The following is a 16,844-nucleotide window of genomic DNA, read 5'->3' as shown; positions in this document are numbered from 1 at the left end:
TTATACAAAGCTGCAAGTTGAAGTTCAACTCATGCTTTACTCAGACGGTCTTCAGCTTCTTCCCATCGCCCTCTGCCCTGGCGTTCTAGCACTACATGGACCAGTTGGAGAGGGTCCAGAGGAGGGCCACGAAGATGATAAGAGGGCTGGAGCACCTTTCCTATGAGGACAGGCTGAAAGAGTTGGGGCTGTTCAGCCTGGAGAAGAGGAGGCTCCGGGGTGACCTTATAGCGGTCTTCCAGTACCTCAAGGGGGCCTACAGGAAAGATGGGGAGAGGCTCTTCAGGAGGGCCTGTTGTGATAGGACAAGGGGTAATGGGTTTAAAATAGAGGGAGGTAGATTCAGGTTGGATATTAGGAAAAAATTTTTTACCATGAGAGTTGTAGAACACTGGAACAGGTTGCCCAGAGAGGTGGTGGATGCTCCATCCCTGGAGACGTTCAAGGCCAGGTTGGACAAGGCCCTGAGCAACCTGATCTAGTTGGAGATATCCCTGTTCCTTGCAGGGGGGTTGGACTAGATGACCTTTGAAGGTCCCTTCCAGCCCTAACCATTCTATGATTCTACCTGGAACTTCCATGGTATAAATAAAACTGATTTTGCACTTTAGAATCATAGAATGGTTTACTTTCAAAAAGCCTTTCTAAAAGTCCTTACACTACTTCGCTGTTTAGAAGAAAAAATATTTGGAACAAAAGTGATTTTTTTTTTTGCACGACTCACCTTTCTGCTGAAGGTCACATCTCATTACTTTTCTTGGCCAGTTTTCCCAAGCGTTACTGGGGACCTTTTTTGATCTTTGGATAACTTTTTTTTCAATCTGTGAATCATGGATCAATGATGAGCTAGTGCAGCAGGACATGATCAGGGTTACGGAATAAATATCAAGTGTGGATTTTTACCGCTGGCTGTGTGCAATAAAAGTGAATTCAGTTAATCGTGGTAAACTGTTACTTCTTTTTCCTGACTCTGCCTCTTGTGCTTGTGCTGATGGAGTGTCTTTAGATGCTGCTTATTAAAATAATTCTCTCCCATGCATTATTCATGCATTTTTACATTTTTATCTCATATTTTATTTATACAAATGTAAATGAGATTTTTCAAATGTTAGAAAATAGTAAAATTTAGACCGTGAGCTTGAGTAATACTGTTTTTAGCTGGACATGTGACTTGGCAAGCCAAGAAAGGCACTTGCTGAGTACTGGATTTTGGAGAACTGTCATTAACATCCGCAGAATTAGGATGGGAAAGAATCTGAATGGAGAGGTGGGATCTGGCACCGCTGCTGTTGGGTCACTGTAGATGTGACAGCACCACCTGGACCTGGTTTGCTGGTGCCCGTCGCTCAGTGTGGCGATCGGAGAGAGGTGGGCTGTCACCTTTGTGCTAATGACTTGTCAGCTCTGAGGCCATGCCCAAGTGTCAGGATAATTTTTAGTGCTAGAAGGGGCCGGAGTCGTTATCCATTCCGACTCCAGCAGTCCTCAGCGCTTCACTGGGGATCCCTCTACCTGGCCCCAAATCCAGCAGTGTTTGTCAGGCACCTTGTCTGGGCTTCGGGGCTGAAAGAGATGGTGAATTGATGACAATATTTCGGGGAGATAATAGCTGAGGCTGCTGAAAATGTGCGTGTTATTTACAGTTTGCCTTTGGCTTCCGTTTCCAGTGGATCATCTTCTGCCAGTGGCCAACGATAGGGGCCAACTTCTGCTGTTGGTGGTGTCTGTCTTCTGTGATTCTGATGAATAATTATAGACTATCAGCTAATAGCCTCACGGTGGCTTTAATAAATTAATTTGACTGAGTTAACACTTGGGTTGTCTTCCAGTTTATAATTAAGAGGTATATCCTGTTGATGAAGGAGAACAACGATCTGGTTTGGAGTCTGGATGTCTATAATCTTGTCTTAGTGACGAGTAAGCAAGTTCAGGAACCTGGTGTAGAACCGTTCTTGTCGCATGAGACTTCAGAGGGGAAGGTCTGTATCCTCACTCGAGAAAAAAAAAAAAAAAGAAGAAAAATCACAGCCTTTTTTCCCAGAAGACTCAGGAGTGGGTATTTTGTGATTAAAGCAACTGCCAAATACGTCTGGTTCTTACTCTGCTGATGTGTGTGTGTCCATCAACAGGCAGGAATGTGTGGAGCAGCTCCTGAGGAATATGTTTGATGGAGAACAGACCGAAAACTGCATAGTGAATGGAACACAAGTTCTTCTAACGTTGCTGGAAACGAGGCGCTCTGGGTAAGTCAGCACTTGCTTCCCTAGCAAGAGCAATTTTAGGAACTCCAACCCAGTTTTACTTCGGCAAAAAAGGAAATTTTTTGGCCTGGTGTGAAGCGCTGTCTAGAAATGATTACAGGAGAAGATGGTTTGGGTTTTTTTGATGCAGTAGCTGTGATGGCAGTTGTACCAGTTAGCAACTGGGCCCTTCTGTGGGCTCTCCTGGTCCTCTTGCACAGGAGCAGCAGAGCCTTGGCTGTAATAGCAGAGACCCTGGAGCAGAACGTGTGTGTGCAGAGCGGGGAGGAAACGCTGCGACACGCGTGGGCCATGGGATGACGTGCGCAGGCGCGTGTGGCTCTGTGTTCCGAGTTCTGGGTTTGGAATGAGATCCCCCTTTTATTTCTTTGTATGGAGATGGAGGAGAGGCAAAAGAGTTCTGGGGAGGAAGGGAGACACAATATCTCCATTTTTAAAAAAGGAAAAAATAAGGAAGAGGGAAGGAGATAACGGGCGATTGGGAAGAGGTGCTGGAGAGGAGGACAGAAGATGGCACTGGGCAAACAAATCGCTAGGCAGAAAGTCACCTGCGGAGTGAAAACTGGGAAGTTGAGGTACTAATGCCCAGGATCTCTGAAGATTTGTGGGTTGGAGGCTTAAGGGTTCCTGCCTAGCCCATTCCTACCCTGCTGGAATTACATTTCATTAGAATCATAGAATGGTTTGGGTTGGAAGGGACCTTAAAGACCATCCAGTTCCAACCCCCTGCCATGGGCAGGGACACCCTCCACTACACCAGGTTGCCCAAAGCCCCATCCAACCTGGCCTGGAACACTGCCAGGGATGGGGCAGCCACAGCTTCTCTGGGCAACCTGTGCCAGTGCCTCACCACCCTCAGAGTGAAAAATTTCTTTCTTAGATCTAACCTAAATCTCCCCTCTTCCAGTTTAAATCCATTGCCCCATGTGCTGTCACTACACGCCCTTGTCCAAAGCCCCTCTCCAGCTTTCCTGTAGCCCCTTTAGGCACTGGAAGGTGCTGGAAGGTCTCCCCGGAGCCTTCTCTTCTCCAGGCTGAACAGCCCCAACTCTCCCAGCCTGTCTCCAGAGCAGAGGTGCTCCAGCCCTCGGATCATCTCCGTGGCCTCCTCTGGACTCGCTCCAGAGGAACGGAAGAAAGTGTTTATTACTGAAGAAAGTGTTTGTTTTGTTCCAGTGTGAGACTCTGCTGCTGAAACGGGCTCGTAAGAGTTGTTGTGATTTACTGCTTGCCAATAAAGAAGTACAATGATGAGCACAGCCACACGCCTGCTCAAGGTTTTCATCAGCTAATGTATTTCTGTACATCTTCTCCAACGCTTGTGGAAGGTTTACAGTTTTTAACAAATGTTTCTAGTTAACTCATGCTGATGTGGTTTACTTTGGGAAGTTTTAAAAACCAGGACGCACTTCAGCAATGTCTTCGTCAGCTCTGCAGACAGCGTGTTCTCTCTTCCCACTCATCTCGTTCGGTTTTGGTTATGTGAATATCATCTTGTAAATGATGTATTAATATAATGTAGTTATGTAAACACGTTCAGTAGCTGGAAATTATAATTATTTTTCATATCAGTAGTTATTTTTCAAGAGAAAATGACCAACACGGACAGTGTGACCAGAGAATCACAGGATCATGGAATGGTTCGGGTTGGAAGGGACCTCAGAGATCATCCAGTTCCAACCCCCCTGCCATGGGCAGGGACACCCTCCACTACACCAGGTTGCCCAAAGCCCCATCCAACCTGGCCTTGAACACTGCCAGGGATGGGGCAGCCACAGCTTCTCTTGGCAACCTGTGCCAGTACCTCACCACCCTCAGTGTAAAAAATTTTTTTCCTTGTATCCAGTCTAAATCTCCCCTCTTTCAGTTTAAAGCCATTGCCCCGTGTCCTTTACTACACTCCCTTGTTCAAAGCCCCTCTCCAGCTTTCTTGGGGCCCCTTTAGGTACTGGAAGGTGCTGGAAGGTCTCCCCAGAGCCTTCTCTTCTCCAGGCTGAACAGCCCCAACTCTCCCAGCCTGTCAGAGAGCATTTTAAGATTTTGTTGAATCTTAACAGTTGTGCTTTTCTTCTTTGCAGAGTGGAAGGACTGATGGACTCGTACACTCAGGGATTCGAAAGGTCTTACACTGTCAATAGCAGCATCTTACATGGCATTGAGCCACGGCTGAAGGATTTCCACCAGCTGCTGCTCAGCCCTCCCAAGGTAACGCCCTGAGCCCTTCTCAGGAGCAGATGGCTCCCGACCTGCTTTCAGGATTTCCCTTTCCTCACTCACAGGCTTCCCGGGTATTTTCCGAAAGCACCGTGTGCTGGGACAGGCAAAGGTCTTTTGAAGAAAAATCAAAACATGTAGTTCAGGTGCTGAGGGAGTTGGCAGCAGGAATGTTGGAAGCCATTGTATTCAAGTAAAAGCAAGAAGTAGAGATACGTTGGGACTGGTGGCTTGTGTGGAGATGGTGAGCGGGTGAAGAGAAAGGAGCTTCTAGTTGCGGGTATTTTGATTTTAATGTTCAGTTTTGGAAGTGCACGTCTCACAGTGGTCACATGACACTGTCCTCTGCGTGGGAAGATCATAGAATCATGGAATCATAGAATGGTTTGGGTTGGAAGGGACCTCAAAGATCATCCAGTTCCAAACCCCCTGCCATGGGCAGGGACACCCTCCACCACACCAGGTTGCCCAAAGCCCCATCCAACCTGGCCTTGAACACTGCCAGGGATGGGGCAGCCACAGCTTCTCTGGGCAACCTGTGCCAGTGCCTCCCCACCCTCAGAGGGAAGAATTTCTTCCTTAGATCCAATCTAAATCTCCCCTCATTCGGTTCAAATCCATTGCTCCTTGTCCTGTCACTCCACACCCTTGTCCAAAGCCCCTCTCCAGCTTTCCTGTAGCCCCTTCAGGCACTGGAAGGTGCTGGAAGGTCTCCCCGGAGCCTTCTCTCCTCCAGGCTGAACAGCCCCAACTCTCCCAGCCTGTCTCCGTAGCAGAGGTGCTCCAGCCCTTGGAGCATCTCCGTGGCCTCCTCTGGACCCGCTCCAGCAGCTCCATGTCCTTCTTGTGTTGGGGCCCCCAGAGCTGAAGGCAGCACTGCAGGGGGGTCTCGGGAGAGCAGAGCAGAGGGGCAGAATCCCCCCCCTCGAGGATGGTTTATGTTTACCCGCAGAGAACGTGACGTGAACTGGTTGTGTTCCGTCGACTCACGGTGCGTACCCCCCGAGGACGTGCGGGTCTGTGAGGGGCTCGTTCTCTGTTTCCCTGCTAGAAAACAGCCATCCTGACTACCATCGGCGTCTTGGAGGAGCCGTTGGGGAACGCTCGTCTTCATGGATCTCGTCTGATAGCTGCTCTGCTTCACACCAACACTCCCAGTATCAATCAGGAACTATGCAGACTCAGTACCATGAATCTATTACTTGTGAGTAATGGAGCATGACACTGTGGATGGGGAGAGGGGGAAGAACGTTAAACTGGGAACGTTTTCACTTTCCCTTTCACCTGTTCAGCGCAAGGTACTGGCTCATGTGTGCCAGTGTCTGTTTTCCTTATCTGCTGAAAGTGGGACCACCCATCCTCAGAATGGCTTTTGTCAGACAAATCCAGTTGCTCGGTGTTCTGAACTGGACCTCATGCTTCAGATTTCTTGTTCCAGCAGTTCGGCGGTGCGTGTGCCGCGTAGGCTGGCTGCTGGGAGAGCGTGGCTGGGCTGTGTGTGTCAGCTCTCGGGATGCTGCCAGCTGATCCTGTCATCTAGCAGGGAACAGGGACGTGTCCTGGAAACGGCCAGTATAGCCAGGACACTCAGAACATCACTTTTACACTTAGAAATTATTTAGTTAATATTTTTCTTACGATTAATTCAGCCACATTAGATACAAAAGGTATCTAATTAATTAGATATCTATTAATTAGATACCTTTTTTGGTTTTCAGTGTGTCTGTGCTGTGAGCCGTAGCTGTGTACGAGGGTATTTCCAGTGTGCCCAGTTGGCAGGAAAATACACATTATAGCTGAGTGAACGGAGCACGTTAAGTGGATACTGTGGCTTATAAGCCCACTTGGTTTAGTGGAATTGCTGATTAAATAATTAGTTTCTAATATCATTTAATTGTTGAAGGTGTATCTAGAGTGAATTCTTTGGCTTCTCATTTTGTTCCAGGACTTATTTTTTAAATACACGTGGAATAACTTTTTGCATTTCCAAGTGGAATTGTCCATAGCAGCTATTCTCTCGCACTCTGCGCAAGAGGGCAGAGCTACTGCTAACGAGCTAGAAAGCAAAGAAGAGGTGCTGAATGGAAACGTGGCCACCACAGAGAACTTGGAGACTCCAGAGAGCAGTGCTGAGAATATCATGGTTACTCATGTAAGTGTGGTCGTGGCACCTGGGAATTTTAGCCGGATGGATTCCGTTGCACCGGCGTTAACACGAGCGCGGTGGGACGAGCGGCTCTCCGGCGTGGAGCTTACTGAAGTGTCCAGATACAACTTGGTTCTGGATGGAAGTGTGTTTGCTGTTGTACGTTTGGTTTTAGCGTCCAGTTACAAAATAAACACACCACCCATCTCCTTTAATGGGCTCGTGCATCCATTTTTATTTATTTTTTTTTTAGTGAAGATACATATAAACTTTGGACAAAAAATAATAGGAGCTACAACTGGCTAACTGCCTTTTAGCTTCTGCCTTGTGGCCCTAATGATGGAAACTTTTTCTTGTGTTTGTAAAATGACAACAAATGTTCTTCACTGCTGCTCACGCGAAGCCCACGAGCAGCCTGAAGGTGTTTATGGGATTGCTGTTTTCCCCGGATCCTCTGAGGAAAAAAAAATTGAGAAAGAAGGAACTTGAGCTCTTGGGAAAGATAAGTGCTGAACTTTAAGTTCTTGTCCAGTAGGAGTGAAAGAACGAACAAAAGTTACTACAGTTCATCCCAGACTTCCTTTGGCAAACTTCTGAGATGCTCTTCCTACCTCTGTTTTCTTTTTTCCCTTCTAGCTGTTCCAGAAGTGCTGCCTAGTGCAAAGGATACTGGATGCCTGGGAAGCCAATGACAAAATCCAGTAAGGGATCTCGGGTCAGAAAGCCCTTGTTCTGGGGCTGCAGCTTGAGAGCGTTGCCTAGACAGATGCTGTCAATAATTTGGATAATTTACAATTTAATGGTGTCTAAAGCGAGTCAGATTTCCATCGTGGTGTTAATTAGGATGATTTACATGGTAAAAAGCCAATTCACCAAACAGGCATATAATTTGAAAGGGTGATTTGTATTTTTAATGTTTGTGACACCTCAACTCAAACACACAATGTGCTGCTTTCTTGCTTTCTCAGGAAATTACGAACTATATTAACTTTTTTTTTTTAAATGCATAATTATGTTCTCCCTAGAGTGTGGAAACTGAGGTGGGCAAGTGTTTTTGCCCCACATTTAATATTCTAACTTTATAAACCACCTAGATTTCATGCTGATCACAATGATGATAAGAACTTAATACTTTAAAAAACCTAAAACATGTTAAAGTGAGAATATTATCTGGGCTTCTGTTTCTGTGTCCATGTAAATGTTTTGGTCCTCCCTCACTATTTTAAGCTCCATACAGTTCCACAGTGCTCTGTAGTCCCACTGTCATTACAGTAGGGTCACTGTCAGGCCAGAATTGGTTTTGTGGGGTGTTTTTTTTTGTTTGTTTGATTTGGTTGGGGGTTTTTTTTGCTTTTCCCTCTTGCAACCCCTGGGGCTGTTGATAACAGATTTTGCTGATGGGTTCGTTGCACAACTATCATTGTGCAGTTTGGTAGGTAACAGAAATAGCTGTGGTTGCTGCTTAAGAGTTTTCCTAATGAAATCAGATAGGAGCTAGAGCTCATACATATTTCATGCCAAACGATTCCAGTCACCACACTGGAAGGAATTTTAATGGCAAGACAAAAATGCTGAGTTACCGAGGGGTATCTCAGCTGGGGTGCTTTAAGGAGTTTGAGTTTATATGAAGATTATTGTCTGCATCCAGTGAGGAGCTGGAGTGAAGCACTGGGAGCCCCAGGGTCAGAGATTCCAAACTCAGAGCTTGGGAAGTATTTCTTAAAAATCATCAGCAAGAATGGGGGTAATATATTTTCCTGTTGGGTCATGGAATTTATCCATGAGTTCTTTTAGTTACTCCATGTATTCTTGATGAAGGACTTTGTAATACTAGCATTTAATTTCTAGGTAACCTGCACAATTCTTTAGCTGCAGTCCATTTGATCTGCCTAGGTAATTACATTTGATCTGCCTAGTTAATTAGAATTTAAAATACAGTAAGTCTGGTCATCAGTGTAACGTCGGTTTACCGTAGCACATCCTTGTTTGCCTTCCTGCTCAGGTAAACCAGTAACCACCAGTTGTGGCACGGTTGATAAAAAGCATTCGAAAGTGTTGAAATGAAGGTTAATTTTGCTGTTTGCTGATGGATCCCAGCAGAGTGTTAAGGACTGCTCAACTCAGAAAAAAAGCATCGTGCTGGCCCTCCCAGAGCACGCAGCCCAAGAGCACGGGTGCAGCATGTGTCGCCGTGCGCTTCCAGTTTTTGGGAAGGCTGAGGCGTGCATGTTTGCTGAAAAACATACATTTTTAGAGAGTGCAAAAGGCTGTAGCGTAGCATTGGGAACCCATTTCCAGGTGTTCCTTGTATTTGAATAGCTCTAAACCCTGAGTTTGGGGTTAGAGTGCTGCCCTTACCATAGGGCGGATGTACAGGTATAGTTTGCGTTGGGTTTTTATTCTGGTTTTTGCTATAGGAACATGGGGAGGGATGAGGCAGGTTTGCTTTCCAAACCATCTCCGTGCCTGCACATGCAGCTCCAACATTAGGGGCAAGTCTGAGATAATTTCAGTATAAACTTATCCTTTTTAGAGCTTCAGGAGGTGATGATTACGCTTTTCAAGAGGCGTGGGGGTCATAAAAAAAGCTGTAAAATGTAGCTGTAACTGTGTGTGATCAGGAGAGCTGCCACTGATGGCTTTGCAGGAAAGGGTAGAGGAGATTTCATGTGGGCACTGCATACCAGCTCAAAATTAACTCTCATTTATTTAATTTCTTCCCCTCTCCCAAGAAATCCTTTATTGCACGTTGCTCCGTTAGCATCTCAGAAAAAAACTTTGTTTTACAGCTGGCGACTTAGTGGCACGAGGTGGGAACTTCTTGTCATCCTCTTCATGAGGGTTTTATTTTTGCCTGGTTTGGTTCTGACCCACCAGTTTTATTTGTGGTGGCTGAAGTCAGCCTGGCGTGCTCCCTGTGCTGCATCAAGAAATAACAATTTCTGGATTTGACTTCAGGATTTGGGATGGTTTTTAGTAATGTAGCAGTGAATCATGGCATTGTGTGTAAGAGTTTTGTCCAGGCTTCTTTTCAGCACCTGCCAGTTTAAAGGCAGAAATGCTGTTTTGAAACGTGGTACTGTGAAATTTCTTACTGGGAATGTGCTGCAAGGGTTTACGTTTTCCTTCCCAAATCTCATCAGTCCTTCTCTGGGTACTGTGAAAAGCAGAATTATTTCAGGCTTTTCATCCCCTGATTTTCAGATTGCTTCTTTGCTATCCAGTGAAGGGGAACCAACGAAGATTCAAAGAAAAGTGACTTAGAAGCTGCTTGGACTTAGTGTTAGGGGCTTAGATTATTTTTTTTGTAAGGAGGAAATCTAATGCTGGTAGATTAGTGTCTTTTGTTCTCTTGAATTCATCTGCTTCATACTTTAATTGCAAACAAAACTCTAAAGCTTTTTCAGTAGTAGTGATGTAAATTCTTACTGCTGTGAGTTTTCTTTAGTGGAAATTATAGCCAGAGTTAGTTCTGCACTGGTCTTTCAATGCACTTGAGCAGCTTACTCTTCATAACTGGCTAAAATTGTACCCAGTGCATTCAGAGGGCATGAGAGATCTCTTACAGAATCCCAGAACGGTTTGGGTTGGGAGGGACCTCAAAGATCATCCAGTTCCAACCCCCCTGCCATGGGCAGGGACACCCTCCACTACACCAGGTTGCCCAAAGCCCCATCCAACCTGGCCTTGAACACTGCCAGGGATGGGGCAGCCACAGCTTCTCTGGGCAACCTGTGCCAGTGCCTCAGCACCCTCAGAGGGAAGAATTTCTTCCTTAGATCTCATGCCCTGGCTGCGTGAGCAGGGAGCATTCCTGCTCATCCTTTGCTCTGCCTTCTGCACTAACCCTGCGTGCAGGGACGTGTACGGACATCAGACCGTTGCACCAGTGGGGGGCCCGTGGCATGTCTGGGTTGTGACAGCAGCTGTGACTGTGCCCGGGGGTCCCTGGTGCCTGGTTATGTTGCTACTGGCTGTTTCTCTTTTCAGGGCAGAAGGTGGCATGAGGCGAGGCAATATGGGCCACCTCACCCGGATAGCCAACGCCGTGGTGCAGAACATGGAGAAGGGCCCCATGCAGGCTCAGATCAGTGAGTTCATTAAAGGTACACGCTCCTCTCCTTGGTAACACACCACTGAGCAGGGCCTGCCCACGCCAGGGCTCGCTCTTGGCACGCTCTGTCCCCACCCCGGGGGACGGGTGGCAATGGATGAGAGGCTGGGGGGGGGGGGACACACGGCTGGACAGCTGCCCTGGCTTGACTGCAGGGGCATTCCGTGCCATGCACTCAGCAGTAGCAACTGGGGGGCACAGTCTTCCCGAGGTAGCTCCTGCTCGGAGACTGGCTGACCAGCAGTCTGATGGTGGGAGGTGTTGAGTTGAGTGCCTTTGCATCACTTGGTTTGTTTGGGGTTTTTTTCTCTTTTCTTCACTTATTAAACTTTTCTTCGTCTGAGCCCGTGAGTTTTTCTCACTTTTGGTATTCCAGTTCTCTCCTCTCTCCTGCTGTGTAGGGTGGAGTGAGCGAGCAGCTGGCTGGGTGCTTAGTTGCTGGCTGGCATCAACCCACCACGATCACCGTGAAAGAAAAGGAAGGAAAGAGTAGAACTCCAGTCACACGTGTGCTGGTTTTCAGAAAGTCGTAGAAGTTTTGTGTCTTGAGCCAACCATAACTCCACAAGCCATGTAAAGTTGTTAAGCCTGGTAACGTCTTTCTGGTTGGCCTGATGGAAGATGCTCCTTTCCCTGCAGAATTTAGCATTTTTAGGAAACGACAAGTAAAATGTGATTCACTTCGCAGAGCACTTACAGACCCGTGCATGGCTAGCTCACGTGCAGTGTAGGTGTCTGCTCAAACACTTCCAGGTAGCCAGTGAGGCTAAGTGACTGGCTTCCATCCTTCTCCTCAGTCGTGGCAATCTTTACGCTGACCTTTTTGTTACAGAGCTGCCTGAAGATTGCAGAGGGAGATGGGAGAGTTTTGTGGAAGAGACGCTGACAGAAACAAACAGGAGGAATACAGTGGATTTGGTGAGAGCAGTGATGTTGTGGTTTCTTTAACTAAAAATAAGAAGAGTTTGCTGGTTCTTTTTCTTCTTTTGCCTGTTTTTGTGAAGCAGGCTTGCATGGGCAATAGCATTTGTAGAGAACATGCTCCATAATAGTTCTTCAAGCAGCAGCAGCTCTGATGCATGTTGGTAAACTGCAGCCCACATTTCCGAGTTATTCGTTGGAACGCTTCCTGCCTGCTGGGCAGTTTGCTCTTTGGTTGTATGTGTGGAGTGAAAGTATTTGAGCTTTCTTAGCTTTACTCCTGCTTTTTTTGTTTCCCTACGTTTTCCAGGTGAGCACTCACCATCTGCACTCTTCCAGTGAGGATGAAGACATTGAGAGTGCTTTTCCCAATGAGCTTTCTCTCCAGCAGGTGAGTTGACAACACGCTCTTCACTATTCCTGGGAAGCTTGCTCCTCTGATTCACCCTTAATCCATCCTAGTACAGAGCAACTTCCTAAATTCTCCTCAGTGTGTTCAGCTCATTTTGTGTTTTCCCAGTGTAGTTACTTACGTGGTCCAAACTCCAGCTGGGAATAAATTTGGCTCAGACTGCATGCCAGTCCCGATGCATGATGCATCTCACGTTCCTGTGAGACACTGCCTGTTTCTTCCTCTTTCCCTGGTTGTCCCCACACTACTATGGGGTTGGGTGGTCCTGATGGTGTAGACCACCTGCGCCGAGTTGCTGTAGTTCCCAGCCAACAAGGTGATGTGCATCACTTACCAGCAGTAGAACTGGAGCTGATAGAGGGGTTGTGCTTCCTCGTGGGCTGTGCAGACCTCTACTACAAACTAAAGAGCCGTACTAAAATGTTAGCAGTGAAAAGTATTAGCAGTAAGAGCAGTAAAAACCCTTGACTTAAGAAGAAATGAAGGTAATTAAAGTTCACTTGCATTTAGCAAAGATCTCAAGATCCTCAGAATCTGAGGTGCTCTGCTAAAGGTCCATCAAACATATGGAAACTGCTTTTCAGGGTGAAGCATTTAGACCAGTTTTTCCAACCTTTTTTGGTGCTGAAAACATAAAGAGCGTTAGCAGAACATACGAGTTGCAACCTGTTTCTTAGGAAGCTGCTGGTGGGGAGTAAAGAGACAATCTCAATCTGAAATCCATTAACAGTAAAAATGAGCTGAAAACAGTTTACAGTTATTATTTTGTCCAAATACTCTGGCTGTCTACTCTGGCATTACAAATATCTTATATTTTTCTCAGCTGATACTTAGAAAGTGCATTAAAAAAGGAAAAATGCATTGCCTTTGTAAAAGAAAAAAATCTTTTGTCTTTTACTGTGACAAGTATCAAAAGAAATATTGACAGGAGCCTGCAGAACTCCTCAGGCAGGAACATGGGTACTTCGTGTCACCTCCGGTGGAGTCACGACAAAGTGCAGCTGCAGAGATGCATGTTTGAAGCACTTGGCTGCAGCTGGAGTGGGCTGCCTCCCAGTGTTCAGAATTGTCCTCCAAACAGGAGAAATGAGCTGGAAAACCCCATGAAATGCAATGCTTAAGAGCAAGTATGAGGTTCTGTTTGGAGGCAGAAGCGATCCTTTTCGTAAACAGAGAATGAGGCATGAGCGGGTGGGCAAGAATGTGACCACAAGCGTATCTGGGCAATTATCCTGGGCTGCAAGCTGAAAAATAGAAGACCCAATCTGCTGTGGGAAGCCAAACATATGATAGGTGGGAGTGTTGTCTCAGAGACATCTGGAGTAATTCTTCCATCCTCCTTGGTGAATGTCCAGTTGGAGGCAGTGAGCTTCAGAAGTGATTTAGAATCATAGAATCACGGAATGGTTTGGGTTGGAAGGGACCTCAGAGATCATCCAGTTCCAACCCCCCTGCCATGGGCAGGGACACCCTCCACTACACCAGGTTGCCCAAAGCCCCATCCAACCTGGCCTTGAACACTGCCAGGGATGGGGCAGCCACAGCTTCTCTGGGCAACCTGTGCCAGTGCCTCCCCACCCTCAATGTAAAGAATTTATTTCTTATATCTAACCTAAATCTGCCCTCTTTCAGTTTAAATCATTTCATAGAATCATAGAATGGTTTGGGTTGGAAGGGGCCTCAAAGATCATCCAGTCCCTACCCCCCTGCCATTTCATAGTGCATCAGGGGAAGACAAACAAATGAAAAAACCCCAATGCAACATTCAGATAGAATAATGAAGCCAACAAATGATTTCCTTGGAAAATTTCATAACTCTCTTCGGAAGAAGTTAAGCGCAGGTCAGAGAAGCATCTGTGCAGGACCTGCAGAAGTCTGTTTGATCCTGCTTTGAGAAAGGGGGTTGAAGTAGGTGATTTCTCCAAGTTCATCAGATTTCTATGATTTTAATGCTTTTTGGAGTACGTGTTTCAGCCACCTGAACTGGATATCCTTGGACACCTTAATGAGGCTCTTTTTGGGTTCTGTTGCTCAGGCCTTCTCCGAGTACCAGATCCAGCAGATGACAGCCAACTTCGTGGATCAGTTTGGCTTTAACGATGAGGAGTTTGCAGACCAGGATGACAATATCAAGTAAGTTTATGAAACTTCAGGAGGCTCCTATGACGGATAAATTTAATGGCGCAGAAAGCGAAGCGAGGCAATTAAGCAGATATTCTCCAGTGGCTTTAAGTCCTTACTGAAACTGGGAGTAGAAGAACAGTGTTCTGATGGAGTCCATGGGAAAATGTAGCCATTTTCTCCCTTAGGAAGGAGGAAACACAGATAAGGCAGGAGCCAAAGGCGGCAGATACAGGTGGGTTTAATGTGACGCGACTTCCCGAATTCGGCGTTGGGAAGTGGTGCTGCTTTCACGGAGCAGCTGCTGTAGTCTGGTTAAAGCTGCAGCTCATCGTCTCGCCTGGAAAACTGTAGCCAAGGAAATTACTGGGACTGGAATTATCCCGCTTGTCCGTAATGGTTCAGAAATGGTGACTATTTAGTGTGTGCTTATTGATGGAAAAGTGCTCCGGGAGGATGCCCAGTGGCTTTGCTGCTCGTCAGTTTTGCCCATTCACTTTCCTCCCATGGCAATGCTGGTCTCAGTCAAAGCAATTATCTGTCGTGTGGAGGTGATGGGGAGAGAACGTGGCAGTACCCGTGCACGTGCCATCCTGGGCTGGTACCCGCAGTACCTGTGCACGTGCCATCCCAGGCTGGTACCTGCAGTACCCATGTATGTGCCATCCCAGGCTGGTACCTGCAGTACCCGTGCACGTGCCATCCTGGGCTGGTACCCCCAGTACCCGTGCACATGCCATCCCGGGTCTGGTACCCGCAGTACCCGTGCATGTGCTATCCCAGCCTGGTACCCGCAGTACCCGTGCACGTGCCATCCCAGGCTGGTACCCGCAGTACCCATGCACGTGCCATCCCGGGCTGGTACCTGCAGTACCCGTGCACGTGCCATCCCGGGGCTGGTACCTGCAGTACCCATGCATGTGCCATCCCAGGGCTGGTACCCGCAGTACCCGTGCACGTGCCATCCCGGGCTGGTACCCACAGTACCCATGCACGTGCCATCCCAGGGCTGGTACCCGCAATACCCGTGCACATGCCATCCTGGGCTGGTACCCACAGTACCCGTGCACGTGCCATCCTGGGCTGGTACCCGCAGTACCCGTGCAAGTGCCATCCCGGGCTGATACCTGTAGTACCCGTGCACGTGCCATCCCAGGGCTGGTACCCACAGCCAGCGGGTCTGGGGGCTGCTCTGCGGAGAACTGCAGGCTCCTGCTGTCCCGCAGTCCTGGCACAAACAGGGAGCTTTTAGCCCGGAGAGCTCTGGGCATGCCACATCGCTCCCACCCGTTGGCTGCTCCAGCTCTGATTTATTGAGGAATCTGTTGCTGGTTCTACTCAGACCATCTTTTCAGCCGCGGTTTGGCTCCGTGGAATGTCTTAACAGAAATGGCAAATGTGGAAATAGTTGGGCTGCTTCCGAGTTGTTTCAAACATGGATTTAAGTGGAGAGTCATAAGATCCCTGGGGCCGTAGGAACTCCGTGAAGGTGTTTGCCAAATCGTTGGGAGCTGTATCCTAACACAGGGAAAGATTTTGGAGTCCAGCTTTCCTGTCTTTTTTTTTTCCTGAGCATTGTAGATGTCCAGAAGTTTAATAAGGCCAAAAAGTTCTGGACTAGAATGAGAGTTGAAGTGAACACGGATTACTTAGTTCTACGCATTTTTTAAAAACAAAATACACTTTTCACTTGTTACCAGCAAATATCGAACTCGTGTGTGTGTGTGTGCGTGGAGAGGAAGAGTTAACTCACGCGAGGAGCTGCTCCAGGTCGCTAATGTCCCTTTTAAAAGTGAAAGTAAAACTGAACCTGTAACTGGGACGCCCCACCTTCTCTGTTTTTGCGATCAGAAAGGGAGAAAATCTTGCAGATAATTGCAGATATCTTGCAGATAACGAATTTGAATATTTTAAGAAGAATTAATCATGTTTCAGCGTCCTGGTGCTTCGCATGGCAGAATTTTTAATTAACTGAACAGTCTTTAAAAGAAAACACCAGCGTCCAGCCGTGGAGACACGGTGACAAAAGACTGCGTGGGCTGGAGTTTCTTGCCCTGGAGCACCCTCTGCTGTCCTCAGCACAGACTCTCCCGGGTCCGAATCAGAAAATGGGTTATTGAAGGATTTTTGCAGCGCTCGTGCCGTAGGAACGTGGCAGGGTTGTTGAGCCACTCGTACACTAAGATTCCCTGAAGCTGCTGTGATTCTGTTAAACCAGGTGGATGTTTCCGGATACGTCCCCACCGTGCAGGATTCAGTCCCGTCTCTGGGGCTTGTCTCATGCTGAGGAAGCCAGTGGAATTCTGGGCTGAACATGGGACTGGAACCCCAGATCAGGCAGCTCCTTCTCTTTTTAATTAATTTGGTTTTTTTTCTATAAGATTTGGTTCCATTGGAGAGAACCAGGGAATCATAGAATCACAGAGCGGTTTGGGTTGGAAGGGACCTCAGAGATCATCCAGTTCCAACCCCCCTGCCATGGGCAGGTGTTGCTCACCAGCCCAGGCCGCAGCTCCAAGGATGTCATTGCATCTCCCACAGCCAGGAGGAAATGGCCTGCCTTTTGTAGGCAGAGCCTAAACCTTAATTAGGTGATTACCAATACAAGCCAGCTGGGTGATATATCCATGGGCAGGGACACCCTCCACTACACCA

The 16,844-nt window shown here is 47.3% G+C and overlaps 1 protein-coding gene across 4 annotated transcripts in view; it reads left to right on the top strand.

Annotated features, from left to right (window-relative positions):
- The window catches only part of PPP6R2 (protein phosphatase 6 regulatory subunit 2), a 106,164-nt gene that overhangs the window by 68,230 nt on the left and 21,090 nt on the right, over nucleotides 1–16,844 (top strand). For all 4 annotated transcript variants that reach the window (XM_086611156.1, XM_086611159.1, XM_086611158.1 and 1 more), the window contains exons 8-16: nucleotides 2,130–2,243; nucleotides 4,340–4,466; nucleotides 5,527–5,679; nucleotides 6,421–6,627; nucleotides 7,258–7,322; nucleotides 10,612–10,727; nucleotides 11,568–11,653; nucleotides 11,967–12,047; nucleotides 14,104–14,201. In XM_086611156.1, coding sequence (XP_086467282.1) covers nucleotides 2,130–2,243; nucleotides 4,340–4,466; nucleotides 5,527–5,679; nucleotides 6,421–6,627; nucleotides 7,258–7,322; nucleotides 10,612–10,727; nucleotides 11,568–11,653; nucleotides 11,967–12,047; nucleotides 14,104–14,201 — 1,047 coding nt within the window. The remainder of the gene's footprint in view (nucleotides 1–2,129; nucleotides 2,244–4,339; nucleotides 4,467–5,526; nucleotides 5,680–6,420; nucleotides 6,628–7,257; nucleotides 7,323–10,611; nucleotides 10,728–11,567; nucleotides 11,654–11,966; nucleotides 12,048–14,103; nucleotides 14,202–16,844) is intronic.

The sequence above is a fragment of the Tauraco erythrolophus genome, chromosome 4 (assembly GCF_009769465.1).
Source record: "Tauraco erythrolophus isolate bTauEry1 chromosome 4, bTauEry1.pri, whole genome shotgun sequence".
NCBI classification, from domain to species: Eukaryota; Metazoa; Chordata; class Aves; order Musophagiformes; family Musophagidae; genus Tauraco; species Tauraco erythrolophus.
The sequence above is the reverse complement of the archived record's forward strand: the minus strand, read 5'-3'. Positions and strand labels throughout refer to the sequence as shown.